General features: G+C 45.1%; 1 protein-coding gene across 3 annotated transcripts in view; it reads left to right on the top strand.

The window, feature by feature from the left end:
• Positions 1 to 17,308, top strand: part of app (Palmitoyltransferase app) — a 52,083-nt gene that overhangs the window by 24,845 nt on the left and 9,930 nt on the right. For all 3 annotated transcript variants that reach the window (XM_089259301.1, XM_089259302.1, XM_089259300.1), the window contains exons 3-4: positions 12,383 to 13,773; positions 16,647 to 16,807. In XM_089259301.1, coding sequence (XP_089115427.1) covers positions 13,583 to 13,773; positions 16,647 to 16,807 — 352 coding nt within the window. In that variant the 5' untranslated portion in view covers positions 12,383 to 13,582. The remainder of the gene's footprint in view (positions 1 to 12,382; positions 13,774 to 16,646; positions 16,808 to 17,308) is intronic.

Genomic DNA, 17,308 nt, shown 5'->3' with positions numbered 1-17,308 from the left:
TTAAGGATTATTTAAAGATCGGCTTTCAATTGGCATTTTAAAAGCAGCTATCTAAATATAATATATATATTATATGTACATAAATTATTGAAATATCTGCTTTCAGTTAGCCTATTTACAGTCATTTTATTACTATTTAATGCAATTTTAATTATATTCAGAGGGGAATATACACTTATACACATATTATGGCTGCATTGCATTGGATTATTGAAGCGAAGCCCAAAGAATTTCCATTGCGCTTTCTGCGTGAATGAGTTAATGCATGAACTCGCTAATCTAATTAAAGCGCGCCCACATTTATCTGAACTTTGATTATAAAAATAAAATGCAAATGAAATATCATTAGTATGCGCTGAATGCAATTAAATAATTTGAAACGAATGAGAAATGTTTCGCAGCGGAATGCATAAAAATTTTAACTGCCCGCCCGAAAGTATGCAACGAATGAGAGTGAGAGTGGCTGCAGCTGCAGCGCTGCCGGCGCCGCTGTCGCTGTTGCTGCCATCGCTGCCACTGCAATGGCCGCCATGGCGTGACCTAATAAAAAAATTATGCCAAACGAAAGCGAAAAAGCCGAATGGTAAACAGTAAATGGACATCGAGCAGAGGGTGAGCCGACAGCGTGCAGCGAGCAGCACGGACACTGTTAATTTTACAACCGGCAGCGGTTAGCGGAAATGTGATAGGGTGGTGCAGCAATCGAAGGGTTGCTCCTGTTCAATATGCACACTCGCCACTTATGAGATATTAAGTTGAAAACTTTGCCGCAAACTCGAGTTAAATTGAGCAAAATAATGCGGTCAATTTATAACGGAATGTGCTGCAAGTGGGGCGGGATGAGGGTGCGGCACGGCTGCAATCGTTTATGGGGTCTCGGCCGGTGCATATTCAATATGGAGGCGATGACCGAGCCTACACACATGTTCGCACACACACACACACGTAATGTATATAGAGATGTTAGTGCACAAGTATGTGTCGTAGGATGTGGCAGCGCCATTATTCCGGCACTTGCCCCACCGATGGCCAGTTTGAGGCAAGCTTAAACAAAAGGAAATGGCCCGGCTGCTACTTTGTCAGTTTTGCAACTTGTTGGAAACACACGGAGGGCTGCGAGCAGGGGCTACTTCAGCCATCCGGCTGGCTGCCCTGACTGCGGATGTGCGGGCGTCCGTACCCATTCATGGCCCACCCGCTCCTGCTTCTGCTGCTGGTGCTACTGCTGCTGGTGGTGTCATTTGGCTGTCTTTTTGGTCGCACGCAAGTTTGCCAAAGTATGGCATCAGGCACGCCCCGCCCCGCCCCGCTCCGCCCAATTTATAAGGTTAATATTATAATGGGGGCTACAACTACAACTACGTGCCTCAGCTCTGAACGAGCAGCCATCGAAAGTGCAAGTGGCATTCTTGCTATTGGCAAATGACCCAATTTATAGGGCCGCATTCCGGTCAGCAGAGGGACGACATGAACATGACTTAATTCTTAGCATAGCTGACATTCGGCTTTCACTTTTTAATGAGCTCTCCGATAAAGGACAGCTAGGATTTCAAAAAGTTGGTCGGCTGCTTCACAAGTCAAATTTTAATTAATTATTTAAGCATGTTTATGGGATACGAACTGCATTCGCTGGCGCTGTTTATCCAAAACTTATTCGTTTCTATTTGCTGCCCACACAAAGCTCAAATTTGCCAACACGTTATGCAACTCAAATTAATTACGCATGAAATTGCAATTAATTGGTTTAGGAAGTTTTGCCAAGTTTATTTTAAAGTTTCTTCTGCTGCCTCTCCGCAAAGTAAGCACAGAGCTTAAGCACTTGGTTAAACAAAAACTCGCACCCTCGCAAAAAGAAGGAGCTGGGCCAGGCCGAGCTGCAAGGACCGACGGCAAGTAAACAGATAAACGGCAACGAAATCTTGCGAAAGCAAAAACATCAACAACCAGCAGCAGAATGAGTGAATGAAAGAGACAGATAGTGAGTTAGAGAGAGGGAGAGAGAGACAGAGAACAGACGGGTTAAAAACAATGGCGCAAGCAACGGCAATAAAAATGGCGCACAAGTTCAACCACGTGGCACGTGGCACGTGGCACGTGAGTCCGAGGGCCAGAAAATGTTTATTTGGGTCCTTTGCTGACGTGTGTGTGTGTGTGTGTGTGTGTATAGGCCATGCACAGCACATGCAGAGCCAAAGCAAAAACAACAATAGCAACACACACACACATACACACGCAGACACACACATGAACACCAACTCGAGGGAGGACTGTCACAGTAACCTAGATAGATGCACAAATTTCACCCAAAATGTGCCACTTTCGCTTTGACCCAGAGCCGTGGCAAGCGAAGGGCGGCCGAAGCCGGCTCTGCAGCGCTGCGTTTGGGGGTCAATGTGTCGGTCGACGGAGATGCAACAACAACAGCTGCAGCGGCAGCAGCTGAAAGCCATATAAGAAATCATGCTTGAAATATTATACTCGTACATTGCGGTTAAAGTGCGCAGCCCAAGGAGCTCTGCCAGCAGCTAAATTGCAGCCATGCGTCACACACACACACACACACACTGGCCATTGTTGTCATGCCTATATACATATATGTATATATATAGGAGTGTATGTGTGTTTGTGTAATACATGCAGCGTTGTCATGTCTGCTGCCTGGCTTTAACAAATGGCTTGATTTTCAGCTTAAGCCAGCAGCGGCAGCGCTCAGCGCCGACCCAATGCCCGGTTCGAGTCCCTGTCCGTTGTCCAATGCCAAGTTGAACAAGCTACCTTTGGGAAATTTTTAAAATGACACCAATTTATTTAGTATTCGTATACATACACACGTGTGTGTGTGTGTGTGTGTTTTTTTGCGGCTAGCAAGAATTGCAGCCAAGGCCTCAAACCCAAATATTTAATTTCGTTCGCAATCGCGTTTGTTGACATTCGACTCGGCACCCAAAATGCCATGTCAAAGGCGCATGTGTTCACGCATAAATAACTCTCGGCATTTGCCTTTGAACCCAAAATTGGTATTTGCAAAATGTTCCGGGGCCATGGCTAAATAAAAATCATTTAGCTCTCTCATTATGCAAATATGTATTTGCGCTAAATTACAATCTAAATGAGCTCAAGTCAAGATTAGTTATCTTATAATTCAGATTTCTGATTTGTGAGTGGAGTAAGTCTTTGGAGTTGGAGTTGCTCTGTATCGAGAGGCATCTTAAATTAATTATGCAAAGTGCGACCTAATCCAACAACAGCAAGAAGGACCTGTCATGCTAAAGGTCCTAAAAGACCGACGTCGGGTTCGCGCTGACTTAACCTTTTTTGATGGCGTTATAAACGTGCTAAAAATAAACAATTTGCGTCGCATTTTAGACCCATTGTTGCCTTTGCTATTGTTTCCTGGCATTTGCGTGTATTTTGTATATTTTGGCAAAGCCATCTGACACTTGGCGTGTAAATATTTTATGTAATTTATTCCTTGGGGACGGTCCCTCTGATTTGGGTTGGCAATTAGCAAAGCTTCGACTTTTTGTCCTCCTTTTTTCTGGTTATTGGGTTCTGCTGGGCGTGAGCCTCGAGCTGAAGGGTTTATTAATATGTATTCAATGCTGATGACGGAGCTTAGGCCAAAGAACTCGAATATTTTGTTGGCTTACTCAAGGCTTAGGCTGACTTTTAGTTAAGCTGTTGACCACGAATACAAATTCGTGCCTCCGGTCCGTGTCCTTTCGGTCTATAAGGTCTATTTTATGAGTATTCATGGAAGTCATCAAGCCGTTGAGCTCTTCACACAATCCTTTCCTATTTACACTTTGTAGTCGCCCTTTGGTCCGGCATTTAGTCGTTAGCTAACCGCTAGAGGTCAATCCAATTATAGCACCTTTAGCAGTCTTTGGTCAGCCAACGGACATCACTGACAACGTGGCCTTTAACCAACTTTGCCCTGCCAGACCCAAAATGTCACGTGTAGCTCATGGCAAATGGCTGAAGCACCTCTGACCTGCTCAGCTGCTCCAGTTCGAGTTGGAGCGGCTAAAAAGCTTTTCGCCCGCATCAGTTTTTCTCCTTTGGCCGCGCTAGCACTCAAATGAGTCAACAGTTTGTGGCCACCGACGTTTGCCCCGGGTTTTGCTTTGCTTTGGCTTTTTTTTTCGGTTTTGTTGTCTCCAGGCTTGGGTGTGATGGTGTCCTGGTCGGCTGCCCGATTGGCTTCCAGTGCGACGCGTTGCAGACGCGACTTGACGCTTGGCTAAACTCCAATGTGCTCGTCTGGCCATACGGATACGCATCCAGCATCCAGCCAGTGTGCAGCGTGCAGCATGCAGTCGAGCTGAATTTATTGTTTTTGTTGTGCGGAATTAAATAAAAATTGAATTATGTTTATATCCGCCAGTTGATGTTATTGTTGGCACCATAATAACGCGCATTGTTTGCGCTCCCTCTCTATCTCTCCCTCTGTCTCTCTCTTTCTGTCACCCTGCTCTGCGTGTATTTGCATTGTCTGTCCGGATGACTCAATGTCGCTGTGGATCTGTGGATCCATGTCTGTCTGCGGCTGTGGCTGCTGCCTTTGCTTGTGCCCGCACTTCGAGTGTTTTTCATTTTGCATAATAAATTGCATTTTCCATGCCAGTGACTCTCCATTGCCCGCCGCCTCGACTCTGACTCGACTCCGTTTTGGTTTGCCTGTGGAAATGCGATTCTCAACTCCGCATCCGAGTTTGTATTTGCCACGTGCTTTGTGCTTTGCTCTTTTTACGGCATCTGTGCGCGCGCTGTTTTGCATTAATCTCATTTCTTCATTGCCTGTGCGCTCAGACAACTTTTGGCTCCATGGCTAACCCTTTAAGGAGCTGCAAATTGAAGTCGTAAATCTGGGCGGGGCCACCCACACTTTACGCTTGCACGCGCTAAATCAATTTGGTCTTTCAGCTTCAAGCTCGGCTGCCATCGTGCGGGCGCACACCTTTATAGCCGTCTCCTGCTCACCTGCTTCAGCTGCTCAGCTGCTCACCTGTGCCACCTCTTCGTCTCGTCAGCCACTTGCCAAGTGCATGCTGCTCCGTTAAATGATTTTCATGAGCTTAACGAAGTGGCTGCTCTGACTCATAGTCTTCACCTATCGAGACCCTAACAACAACTGCAACCATCTTGAGGCAAGCCGTAAACTGAGTGGCTCAATGGCTAGTGAAGGTGACTATTAAATACCCTAAGCAAAGGATAGTCTTAATTGCTTAGCCAAGGAAGTTTACTTGGAATGAGGAATGAATCAAAGTCTAACTAGATTATTTTTGTATATATACAGTACAGTAAAATCTGTTAGCTTGTTTATTGAATGAGCTACTAACGCACGCTTATCGCATATAAAATGCTGCTCAACAGTTTCACTTTTTAAAGTCCTTTAAACTCTCTTTAAGACACCCGGCCTAATGTGCTCGTTCGCACAAGGGGCAGGATGGCGTTGCTTATTCATGTCGCTGATTTTGATGTCCTTTGAGGCTTGCGCGACAATGTTGAAAAAGTTGTGTGTCCTTCTGTCTGTCTCTCTGTCCTGCCGTCCGTTACGGCGCCTTGCTTGCGCCTAGGCCTGGCGGAAACAATAGATTTTTGAGTGTTGCCACTTTGTTTTACAATTTTATTGCGCGAAATTTTGAGCAACAGCGTCAACAAAAAGCGAGCCCAACAACAACAGCAGCAACAACAACAACAACAGCCATAAAAACCTAGTAGCTGCTTCAAAGAGTTGCCCTTTTTGCCATGTCTGCGTGTGTGTGTGTGTGTGTGAATGAGTGAGTGAGTGTTGGGTGTTGGCTGGTGGGGGATTGCTGTGTGGCTGCCTCGTTTGATGCGCACAACATTTGAGCAATTTTTGCGATGTGTTGTTTTTGTTTGTGGTGCGTGGCGCGTGCCAAAATTGGCTAAACGTGAGTGGCTTTCACTTCCAACTGGCTGCCCGGCGCCCGTTTAGGCAAATTCTTGCAGCGTGCATCATCAATCATGCCGACGTTTGCCGTTTGCCGTTTGCGCTTTGAAGTTTTGTTTAATCAGCCGAATTATGTGCCACTAACGAGCAGACATCTATTATAGAAATATATATATATATGTATATATGTAAATTTAGGCTACTTGGACGTCTGTTGTCCTGTGAGCAACTCAAATTGCTGGGCCATGCTGAAAACTTGCAGTTGCACAAAACTCAAACAAAGCCTGTCAACAACATGTTGCAGAACGAACAAAAGGCAACGGGCCATTGTGCTGCTGCTGCTGCTGCTGCTTCAGCTGCAATTGCTGGCTGAAACAGAAGAGCCAACACCACCACCACCACCACTGGCAACTAGCTGGCTGGCAAGCTGGCAAGCAAACAAGCTAACAGGACAAACAAGCGCCACATAAAATCTGTATGGACGCAGTTGACAAATGGCGCTTTGGTCATAATGCCGTCGCAGCTGGTGGCGCAGAACTAGCCCCCTCCTCCCAACCTCATCGTCATTATCATCTAGGCGGTGGCTAACACATGTTTGTGTCAGTCTCTCTCTATATATGTGTGTGTGTGTGCATCAGCGGCAGACGCGCCTGCAGCCGCCGTTCGCTCATAAAACTAAATTTCTAAACAATCTGCGTTTGGCAATCTTCGAGGCGCTGCTTGCGTCGCAGTCGCAGCTGGCGTCGCTGCTGCGCAACTTTATTGAAATGTTTGGCAGTTTTTCGTGTCGTGCTCAATTTGTGTCACATATATGCATAAAGAAACACACACTCACACACACACAGAGCCCGATTTGATATTACGTATATGGCTTTGCAATTTTGATTTTTGCAATTTTGCCATTGCATACTTTTTAGGGCCGCTGCAGCATGTAAAACAAAGTTTTTGATTACGGCACCAACTGTGCCACATGCCACACATTGCACATGTGCAGCTGTGCTTAGGTGTGTGTGTGCATGTGTGTGAGTGTCTTACATAGGCAATTCATTGATTTTTGATTGAAATTTAATTGAATCATAATTCAATAGATCTCAAAGGCGCCTTGAGCCTTGAAGTATTCGAAGGAGACGCTGCCAGTGTGAAATCGCAAGTGAGGCATTCAGGCGTAAATGGAATAGCCAATGGCCATTCAGGCAATACGATTCGCATCAGAGCGATGCCAAATCGATGATAAATAAAAGCTTGTTATAAGCAATAATCCAAAGCACAGCAGCCAAACAAGTCGTTTGTAAAAATCTCTCAAGAACGACGCCGTCGACTCCGCCAGGCTGTCGTGTTCTGGGTTGAGCACGTGGGCGTGGCAGTGGCAGCGGCAGCGCCCGAAAAATGGGCGCGTGCGAGATAAGCAAACAGCCGGCAGCTGAATACACATTTGCACATAATAGATATTGAGCTATAGCTACACACACACGCACACACACATATATATATATACATCTATAGATTTGTGTGTGGGTAATGTGCTTGATTGTGTTATATAAGTAAAGCGAAAGTGTTTCTGAAGAGCGCCAGCAGCAGATTGAAGCAAATGTTGCCCAACACGCAACAACACTCCTTCCTCCATTCGATGGCATCTAATGCACAGTTCAAATAACACTCGAGGCTCGTTGTCCTCCTTTCGCTTATCGGAATACACTTTGCATTGGCAGGCGCAGGTTAATAGCCGTTTATGTATCCATTATACAAGCATTATCTTATCTTAAAGCGCATTTCGTGTTCTCTGTTGTCGCTGTCTACTATTTATATTCGTGTTTAATTAAAAATTATGAAAACGTTTTGAGCAGCAATATGCTCTCTTAATAAGGGAGAGCGAGCAAATAAAGTTTTCGCACAAAAAGCTGATGCTCAAAGCAGCTCTAAAGAGTTTTCACATAGGTTTTTTCTTTTTGGGAGGGTTTTTCTTTGCAATTGGGTTAAGCTCAGCTCGGCTGGGCGTGTGCGCTCGCTCTAAGCGTTCATAATGGCAGAGCAACAGCAACAACAACAACAAAATAAATACCCTACTGGACGTGTCCATAAATTGAATTATATTGAAAATGTTTGCCATGGCCAAAAAACAACAGCTATATTTCCCGTTTATTATATTTCCTGTTGATATTTTTTGCTAGTGGAAACTTTGTGTGTGATTTTTATTAAATTTTAATATTTTTAATGCATTTAATAATTCTTTAATAATGTGCACAAAATTTAAACAACTGCTGAGTTTTGTTTAGTATTGTCGAGGATTGTAAATTAACGGCAACAGAGATAAGAAATCGAACAACAATTGCGGAAAGTTAGTGAGAAGGCAAAACCAAACGGCAATTAATTTAATGCGCCTCAATGGGCATTGCAGAGATAAAGAAGGAATCGGAGACTGGGACTGTGACTGCGACTGTAACTGGGGGACTGGGGCATCACATTCGCAAATAGAAATAGAGCGAAACGAATGGCCCACAGTTCATCAGCGAAAAATAGTTGAATAGTTTCGGACTACACAAACTGAAATCGAAACTGAGACCAATGGCAAATGGACAAACAAAAGTTTCGCCATCTGCCAAATGGACAGGAATTTCGAAATTAAAGCAAAACAATGCCCAAAGATTAACAACAGATACTAGCACACAGACTAACTATCACACACACACACACACACTCATACGCGACAATGGATAAAATTTGCTGGTTTACTAGCATCGCAGCAATAGTTTGCCCTTGTCTTTCATACCCTGTAAAGTGAAATGAGAAGAAGTATGCCTGGTACTTATCAGAACTAGTCGGAACTAGATTATTTATGTATATATAAATATGTACACAGATAATCCTCATTTGCTATTCAATGACTTGCAGGACATCTGCTAGTCCATCACAGCGGCTTTGTCGGTTTTTCTCTTTGTTTGTCTGTTTGTCTGTTTGTTGCCATGTGAAAGGCAGCGAAATAAAATGTGCTACAAAACGCGGTCCAAACGCTGATGGCAACGGCAGCGATGACCACGGCGGCGTCAGCAACGATTACAACGCCGGAGAAACTCACGCCAAACAACAAAAGCAATCTAAGTAAATGTATTAGTGTGTTAGTGTGTGTGTGTGTGTGTGTGTGTGTGTGTGTGTGTCTGCTCTGCGCTCAACGGTTTGTTGCATTAACGGAATTGAACGCCATGTCGGAAGCGAGGAAATGTTTGTGCTGTTTCAACGGAATTGTTATAAATATGTTCTCAGATTTTGGTCTCCCCTGCGTCTGTGTGTGACTCTGTGTGTGTGTGTGTGTGTGTGTGTGTGGGTGAACTGCCATGCTGCATCATGCTTACGTCCACGTTTAGCCAGTTTCTCACAATCAGCAGTATTCTAAGGGATATAAAATTGAATAGCAGCTAAGTTATGTGATGTGATTTAGATTCTATTATGATATAGAGCTCTGGGCCCAGTTATGAAAATAATTACCATATATTGGATTAAATGTAGAAATTATTGTGGAGAGCAACTCAATGCTGACGTTGCAAGAAATATATTAAATACATAAATACATTTTTATGGAACGATCGTGCCAACATTAGTTTCTCTGCTATGAAGACCTTTATATCTTCGTTCTATGCTTGAATCTCTGTTGAATATACCTCTTTCACGCTTTAATTGATAATCTACATATTACTTCTCTCTTTCTTCTTCCTCTCTCTCTCTCTTTTTCTCGCTTCCTCTATTTTTTTACTCCTCTCCTCCCTTTACCTGGCTTCTACCTTTCCTCTTCTCCATCTCAATATGTCTGTTTCTTTCACTCTCTTTCTGTCTTTCTTTCTCATCATTCTCTATACCTTTCTTAAGCCTTAACTGTAATTATATCAAAGTATATATCAATATTTTATTATTCTATTTCACACTTCATATATATTTCCATAAAATTCTTTCAATCAATTGCCAATCTATGTAATTATTGTAAAGATATCAAATAGGCCTAATGATCGACTAATTGGGTAAGAGAGAGACCTGACCAGCATGATTATTATGCAAGTTAATGGGCATGAAATGCCGGCTGATTGCGTATTCCAAGCGATTGCTTCACAAACAGTGCGAATAATGTGAGTGTGAGTGCGAGTGTGAGTAGTGTGGGTCTGAGTGTGAGTAGTGTAAGCTCGTATCAGATCGTGGATTACAGCTGCTGTCTTGATTGCCAACTTCTAGGCATCTGCTGGGTACTCATGAAAGTTGCTTGCAACACTTGCCACAGCTAAAGCAACTTAAACTGCCGCGTACTTACACACACACACACACACACAAAGACATATACACTCACACTCTTGGCTCTCTCTCAATCCACTCTCCTCTACTTGACTCTACTCACTATTCATTTGCAGGCTAGCCGAGGCATTAATATGTCTGCGTGTGTGTGTGTGTGTGTGTGTGGGATTTGTTTGTTTGCGTAATAAGTGGAGGGCGGTGCAAATGGTTTTGAGGCGTGTTGCGTAAATGAATAAGCGCAGTCGAGCGCAGAGACGGGGCTGAGTCTCGCCCGGCGACCGAGTCAGAGTTGGACACGTGGCAGGCGGGCGAGTGCACTTGCCGCATGCGAGTGAATGCCAGCCAGCAGAACATAATGTTGAGTGTGCTCGCCATGCATGCGTATGAGTAACGCTAACGGTTAGTGAAAGTGTGAGTGACTGTATATGTATGTGTGTATGTGTGTGCGAGCTGTTTGTAGCATCAAGTGCACGCTGTGTGCCATTCAAGTGTTTGATGTATTACAAAATATACGACACGCATACGGATACGGAGTCACAGCTGCAATTACAATGCCAAGTGCTTTAGAAAGAGAGACAGAGAGAGGAGAAAGAGAGAGAGAGAGAGTAACTAATATCTGTATCTCTATCTACCTCTGCCCTCTCTCTCTCTCTCTTACTCACTTCGCTTGCTTGTTGTTATTTAATAATACAAACATGTGCCCGACCCGCTGTTGTCTTTTGTTTTATTACATTAATAAACATAAAATTGGCATATTGTTTGCATTCGTGTGGCCCCCCACACACACGCACACACTCGGTCAGATACTCATGCACACTCCTGCAGGCATGTGTAGACCTAGTCAATGGCTGTTTCCGCTCTGCCCCTGCTGGCCCCTATTGAATTGCCGTAAGTGGCCATTTATTTACATATTTGCGTTGAGCGCGGCGTCGCGTTTGCCAAGTGCTACTCAAACTTGCAGCGTCGCTGTTGTTGCTGCTGTTGTTTTATTGTTATTGTTTTGCCATACTTGATTGTTGTTGCTGTTGTTATTATTATTGTTGTCACTGGCACTTTGCGTCATTTTGTGCAATTTATGAGTTTATTGACTGTTTTGTGCATGAGGCGAAATCTGACAATCAAACTGCGTTTGTTGTGGCTGCCACTAATTGTCGCCACTCGTTAGTTGTGCCACAGATTGTAGACAGACGACACACACACACACACGTACGTTTGCATTTGTACAGTTCTTTTTCCCTCTCTCTAGCTAATCCCGTTGCCATGGCTTTAATTGCAGCTCAATTTGCATAAACTTGGCGCTATACTCGCTAAACTCGCTATTTGGCGCTGCCACAGTTCCTCTGGCACTTTTAATGGACGACGTGCGCCTAATTAACGTAGAACAGCGATGGCAATGTCTCTGCCACGCCTGCCGACCCAGGCACGCCCCTCGCGCTGCCTCTGCTCATTCCATTCGCTGTTGTTGTTTGCATGTGTGCTAGTTTATGGCGTTCTCTGTGTCTGTTTGCCTTAAGATAACAATTGCCAACACAGAGACAGCTAGAGAGAGACAGCTAGAGAGAGAGAGACAGAGCTAGTGAAAATCGCAATTGTACAACGGTGCGTATGGTTAACTTTATTAGTGCAATTTATGTGGCAGCCGAAAACGCGACTAAGCGCATTACAGCTGCAACAGCAATGAGTGTGCGTGTGTGTGTGTGTGTACTTGCGTTGTCAACCTAATTCACTTAATTTATGGACTGTTTATGCGCTGTGCATCTGTTTATCCAAAATAATAGATATATATATTACAAAAACGAAATTGATGACGCCAGTATTTTATCAGTCAGCCAATCTAGTTGCTTATTCAGAGCACAAACAAGTTGTCCCATTCAACAAACGACCGTTATGATGAGCCAATGAGTAATTTGAATAACTCACTTGGCTGTGTGCATTCATTCATTTAGCCAGACAGACAAATGGAGTAGTAGAATGGAATAGAGCAAACGAAAATGCGAACGATGAGAACTTTGTGCAGAAATGTAGTATTAAAAAAACATTTGCTAGCGTCTACTTCTCCTCTTTTCTTTCGTTTGGTTTGCTTTTGGCTCTTTTTGCCAAAGTTCTTCTTAATCAAAATAACTTAATGATTATATTTGCTTTCACCCGCTCTCAGTTTCTAATTCAATGCACGGTTCGGTCTTCTCTTTACAGCACCGCGCAGCAGCTGCGTCGATTTGAGCTGCCTTTGGGGCGCCGGGCAACGTGCAGCGGATAATTGAATCATAAACGGACGGGCGGACAGACGCATCTCGCAGCGAATTGCGGGCAATGTTAACAAAGCCAAGCGAATAATTGTTGCAGAGAGCGCCAGGACGACGACCAAGACGCAGACGAGGGCCAAGACGAAGACGAAGGCGAGGAGTAAGCGCAGCGGGCGGCTAAAAGGCGGGAGGCTAAGAAATGACAGCCGCGCTGCTTTAATTAAAGTTGCGCGCGGATGAGGCGCGTGGAGCGGCCAGAGCAGCAAGAGCGAAAGAGAGAGAGAGAGAGAGAGAGACAGAGTGGGTAGACGAGCGAGCGAGAGAGCAGGGAAACGCAATGTGGCTGATGCCGCCGCGCACTGTGCACAACAGAACAAAGTGGACGAAATTGCTTTTGGAATTGAATGAGCGTTTACCGGACGCGGGCATATAGACAGCGCGAGCAGACATTCATTTTGATTACATTTTACCTTTTACACTGCGCTACACGAACTGACACACGCAACTGAGAAATTAGCCGTGAACAAGAAAACGGGAAAACACGATAAAAAGCAAAGCAAAGCCAAGCCAGCCAAGTGGAAGCCAAGGACCAACTACCAAATAGCAGGCAAAGTTTTTCGGCCAAAACTCTGCTGTTGAATTTAACGCATGAAATAATCGCCAACGGGGCGCACTTGCAACTATTGGGCGTGGCAACAGAGCCAACTGGGAAATTTGCATGCCTCAGGCCCTGGAAGAAGTGGAAGAAGTTGCCGCCATTGCCGCCCATCGACAGCTACACATGAGCACGCCGCTGTGACACGACGAGCAAAAGCAGGCGAGGAGGCATCGCTCACAATTTCGATTCGTCAACTACGGCAACGAGAGCAGCAGCATCGAAAGTGTCAGCGTTTGTCCATTAAGGCAACTGGGCAGGCTCACAACGAATTGGCTTCATCACCACCACCACCAACCCGCACGAATCCCGGACAACGTTGGCCCACATTAGCAGCACCAGCAGCTGCATAAGGAGAAGCAGCAGCAGCAGCAGCAACGGCTATAGCAATCTCCTCTTGTTACTGCAACTCCAAAGCTAACCCATTGGAGCCACCCACAAGCAGCCGAAATCATTCCCCACTCCTAATCCGCACTCGTGACCAGCAGCGATCCAATGAATCTGCTCTGCTGTTGCTGTTGCAGTAACATGGCACCAAACCAGCGCGTCACACGCAAATGGGAACTGTTTGCCGGACGCAATAAATTCTACTGCGATGGATTGCTAATGTCCGCACCGCACACGGGTGTCTTTTACTTGACGTGCATCCTGATTACTGGCACCAGTGCCCTCTTCTTTGCCTTCGAGTGAGTATCCGCTGCATGTATATTCAGACTGTCCGCAACGAGTTGCGTGTTGCAGTTACCAGTTGCCCATTGCCCATTGCCCATTGCCAGTTGCCGGTGTCCGTCCGTCTGTCCGCTTCTCATTTGCAACCGACTGTGGTTGCATTGTTTGCAAAATGAATACGTTGCTAATTAAGCATCGCCAGGATGCCCAGCCATGCCATAGAGCCAGCCCTGACCCTGGCTCTGTACGTGTGTGTGTGTGTGTGCTGATGCTCTCTGGTCTGCTTGGTTTCCAATTACGCCCACATTAATGGTCACTGACTGCTGTCTGTAGTGCGCCTTGGACGTATCCAATGGCATGTAATTATTGCTGTGCAACGTAGCGTATGCGTTATGCTTGGTCGGGCAAAGGATATTCGTCGTTGCTTGAGCAAAGGGATTAAAGTTTGCATGCTTTTCGGTTTTGATTCCACTGCGGTCTATCTCTACCTCGTCCACAGATTCTATGTGGAAATAAATGTAGCTTTGTTTTGATTCGCCATTCCAGCGACATCTCTAGGTTAAGGGTCAAATGAATCAAATGCTCGCAGATCTAATCCGATTAGAAGCGAAGTTTTGAGCAGCATGTTAATTGGAAAGCAAGAAGCGTGCCATAAGCGCCAAAATATAATTGGATTGCCGATGCAAGCACTTCATTAAATTTGAGTTGAGTGCACCTTAAAATGCTCTCAACTTGCTGAGGGGATCGAATCAAAGCTCTTAATCAGCTCTGCTTTGGTTTAATAATAACAATGGCTCTTGCCAATGCAGTGTTAGTTCGAGTTGTTAAATAAACATGGATTGTTAAATAAATAGATTGCTATGGGTGCTGCTGCATGCGCTCAGCTTCGCTCCACACATGCATGCATTTAGTTGTAGACGTGGCGTATACGCAATGCCTACACTGTGGTAGCCTGGCAAATAATGTATACGTCACGTAGCACAAATACACATCAAATCCCGTATTGGCAGGGCGTGAGTCGGGTGCAGAGAGTGGAGAGTGGAGAGTGGAGAGTGGAGAGAGGGGCGTAGGTAATGCAGCGTGCTGTTGGTTTTTATTCACATGAGGGAAAGGTACATAATGATGCGATTTCCAACAGCGCACGATTAGAAAAAATTATGCTCAACATTTTCTGCACGAATTCGTTTCAATAGCGCCAAGGAAATTGCATATGTGTAGGTGTAAATACTCACACACACACACACACACACACACATACACACACACACACACACGAGCGCGCTCAAATAGCGAACATAAAGAAATAGAATTGGAGTACTCGGGGTTTTTCTTTTATTGTTGCTGTTGCCGCCTTAGACTCACAATCCAAATTTATGCGCTGCCGAAAAGCCAAGAGCGGAAGCTGCAACGTCGCGACGTGGCATCCACCGCACATTTGAATACCCTTTGCCGGGAGTAGAGTACAAATATGCAGGAAATTTGTGAGAAAAAAGTCAGGAATGGGATCAAGAGACAAGTTGACGTGGCCTTAGCTGCATCTCTACGAATCGCAGACTAGTTTTATTTGGGAATCAATATATTCAACACCTAGTAGCATCTGTGTGAGAGTATTTCATCTTCCACATGCTGCAGTTGAACCTCCTTTACTTTTATTCGGGATTTCCATTGCATGCCTTATATTAGCGCACAGTCGAGCCGGCAACGGCGGTGGCAACCTATGGGCATTACAATATCTTCTATGCTTTTAAGTGCTGTTGGTTGTTGCAGCTGGAGTTGCAATTGCTGTGGCAGTGTCTGTTCCTATTACAGTTACCTGCCAGCCGGCCTGCCTGCCTTCCTGCCTGTCTCCTGCTTGCCTGCCAGGTGCGCCTGCATCTGCCCGTGGGCTATGGCCAAATTGTATTCCGTTCAACGCGCTCGCAATGCAAATCGCTAAAAGGTGGCACACACATACACACACACACACACACACACATACATAGAATGCAATGATGGCTTCCTTTTTTATGTGCCATTGTCAGCGATTTGCCAGCTGAATGCGAGGAAAAACATTTTCTGAATGCTTTCCCGCTGTATGCATGTGTGTGTGTGTGTGTGCGTTTACTTACGGAAGGTGTGTGGCGGGACGGGTCTGTTAGCCATTGTCATGACAAATGTATTTAACTATTTTCGGTTAGTTTTGCTGACGGTCCCACATTCGACTGGCCCCAAAATGCAGTTGCAATTCAAAGCTGAGCTCGGGGGCTTGTCACACATTATTTTCATTATGCTCGCATCCCTTGGGGCGCTGTCAGCAAGCGGGTGCAAGTGTGTGTGTGTGTGTGATGCTATTCACAAATCGGTAGCACGCACGGACGGCATAATGTAACAATGCTGGGCAGCAGCATCATTGTCGCTAAGCGTTCCACAACAATTCCCGCTGGGTTACACATGCTTCGTGGCACAGTTGCCTTATTTGTGGCGCCTGGACGGCGCTCAATAAAATTCCCTTGTTGCATATTTGTGCGGGCGAGCGGCATTTGGGGCATTGCCAAAAACCCTCTGGAGCTATTTGCATGCATCTCTGAGTTGGCTTGGGCTGGGCTGGGCTGGGCTGACCCCACTCTCCGCAGATACTTAAAGCAGAGTCTCTGTTGGATAGCTGAGAGAGTTGCAGAGATGTAAGCAGAGTTCATCAAAGCTGATATTAACTCGCACAGTCCCAGATACTCAGGATACTCAAGGAGAGCCTCGATGATTTGATGCCTTATGATATAAACCTTTGTTGAGTGGATCTCAGCTGTAATCAGACTTTTGCTTGGCAATTTTCTCTTTCCTTTTGATACAACACGCACATATATACTTAACTCTCTCATTTATATATATCTTCTTCCTCTTGTTTCTCGTGTAGCTGCCCCTTTCTGGCGACAACCATCAATCCAGTTATACCCATTGTGGGCGCCGTTTTATATTTCTTCACGATGAGCTCACTGCTGCGCACAACCTTCACAGATCCCGGCGTCATACCGCGTGCCTCCAATGATGAGGCCGCCTATATTGAAAAGCAAATTGGTGAGTATATATACCCTACCCGCCTCCCCCGTTCCTACCTTCCGCCATATATTCCCTCTTTCCAGTTTATGTCAGTCAAAGAGTCAAAGAGGCGAATGTGGACAAGGTCGTTTTGCCTGTTGAATGGCTCATGACTGCCACGCCCACAGACAAACACACACATACACTCGCACACACACACACATGCATTTATGCATTTGTATATATTTGTTTTCACTTCATTAAGTTGGCGAGTGTGTGTGTATGCTGGTGTGTGTGTGTGTGTGTGTGTGTGTGTGTGTAGCCCCACATAAAAAGTAATGAGCGTGTCCTGGCATAGAGAGCTGCGAAAAAAAAGCAGAAGAAAATATGTATGAAAATCATCAAAGGCAAAAGCTGTGCTGCCTTTACCCTAATGAGTTGTTGTTGTTGTTGTTGTTGCTGTTGCTGTTGGAAAATATTTAAAATGAGAAAACTTTTGCTCTTTCTCTCCCTTTTACTTGCATGTCAACAACAACTTTG

The sequence above is a fragment of the Drosophila navojoa genome, chromosome 4, assembly GCF_054131105.1.
Source record: "Drosophila navojoa isolate 15081-1374.11 chromosome 4, UAZ_NAV_1.0, whole genome shotgun sequence".
NCBI classification, from domain to species: Eukaryota; Metazoa; Arthropoda; class Insecta; order Diptera; family Drosophilidae; genus Drosophila; species Drosophila navojoa.
The sequence above is the reverse complement of the archived record's forward strand: the minus strand, read 5'-3'. Positions and strand labels throughout refer to the sequence as shown.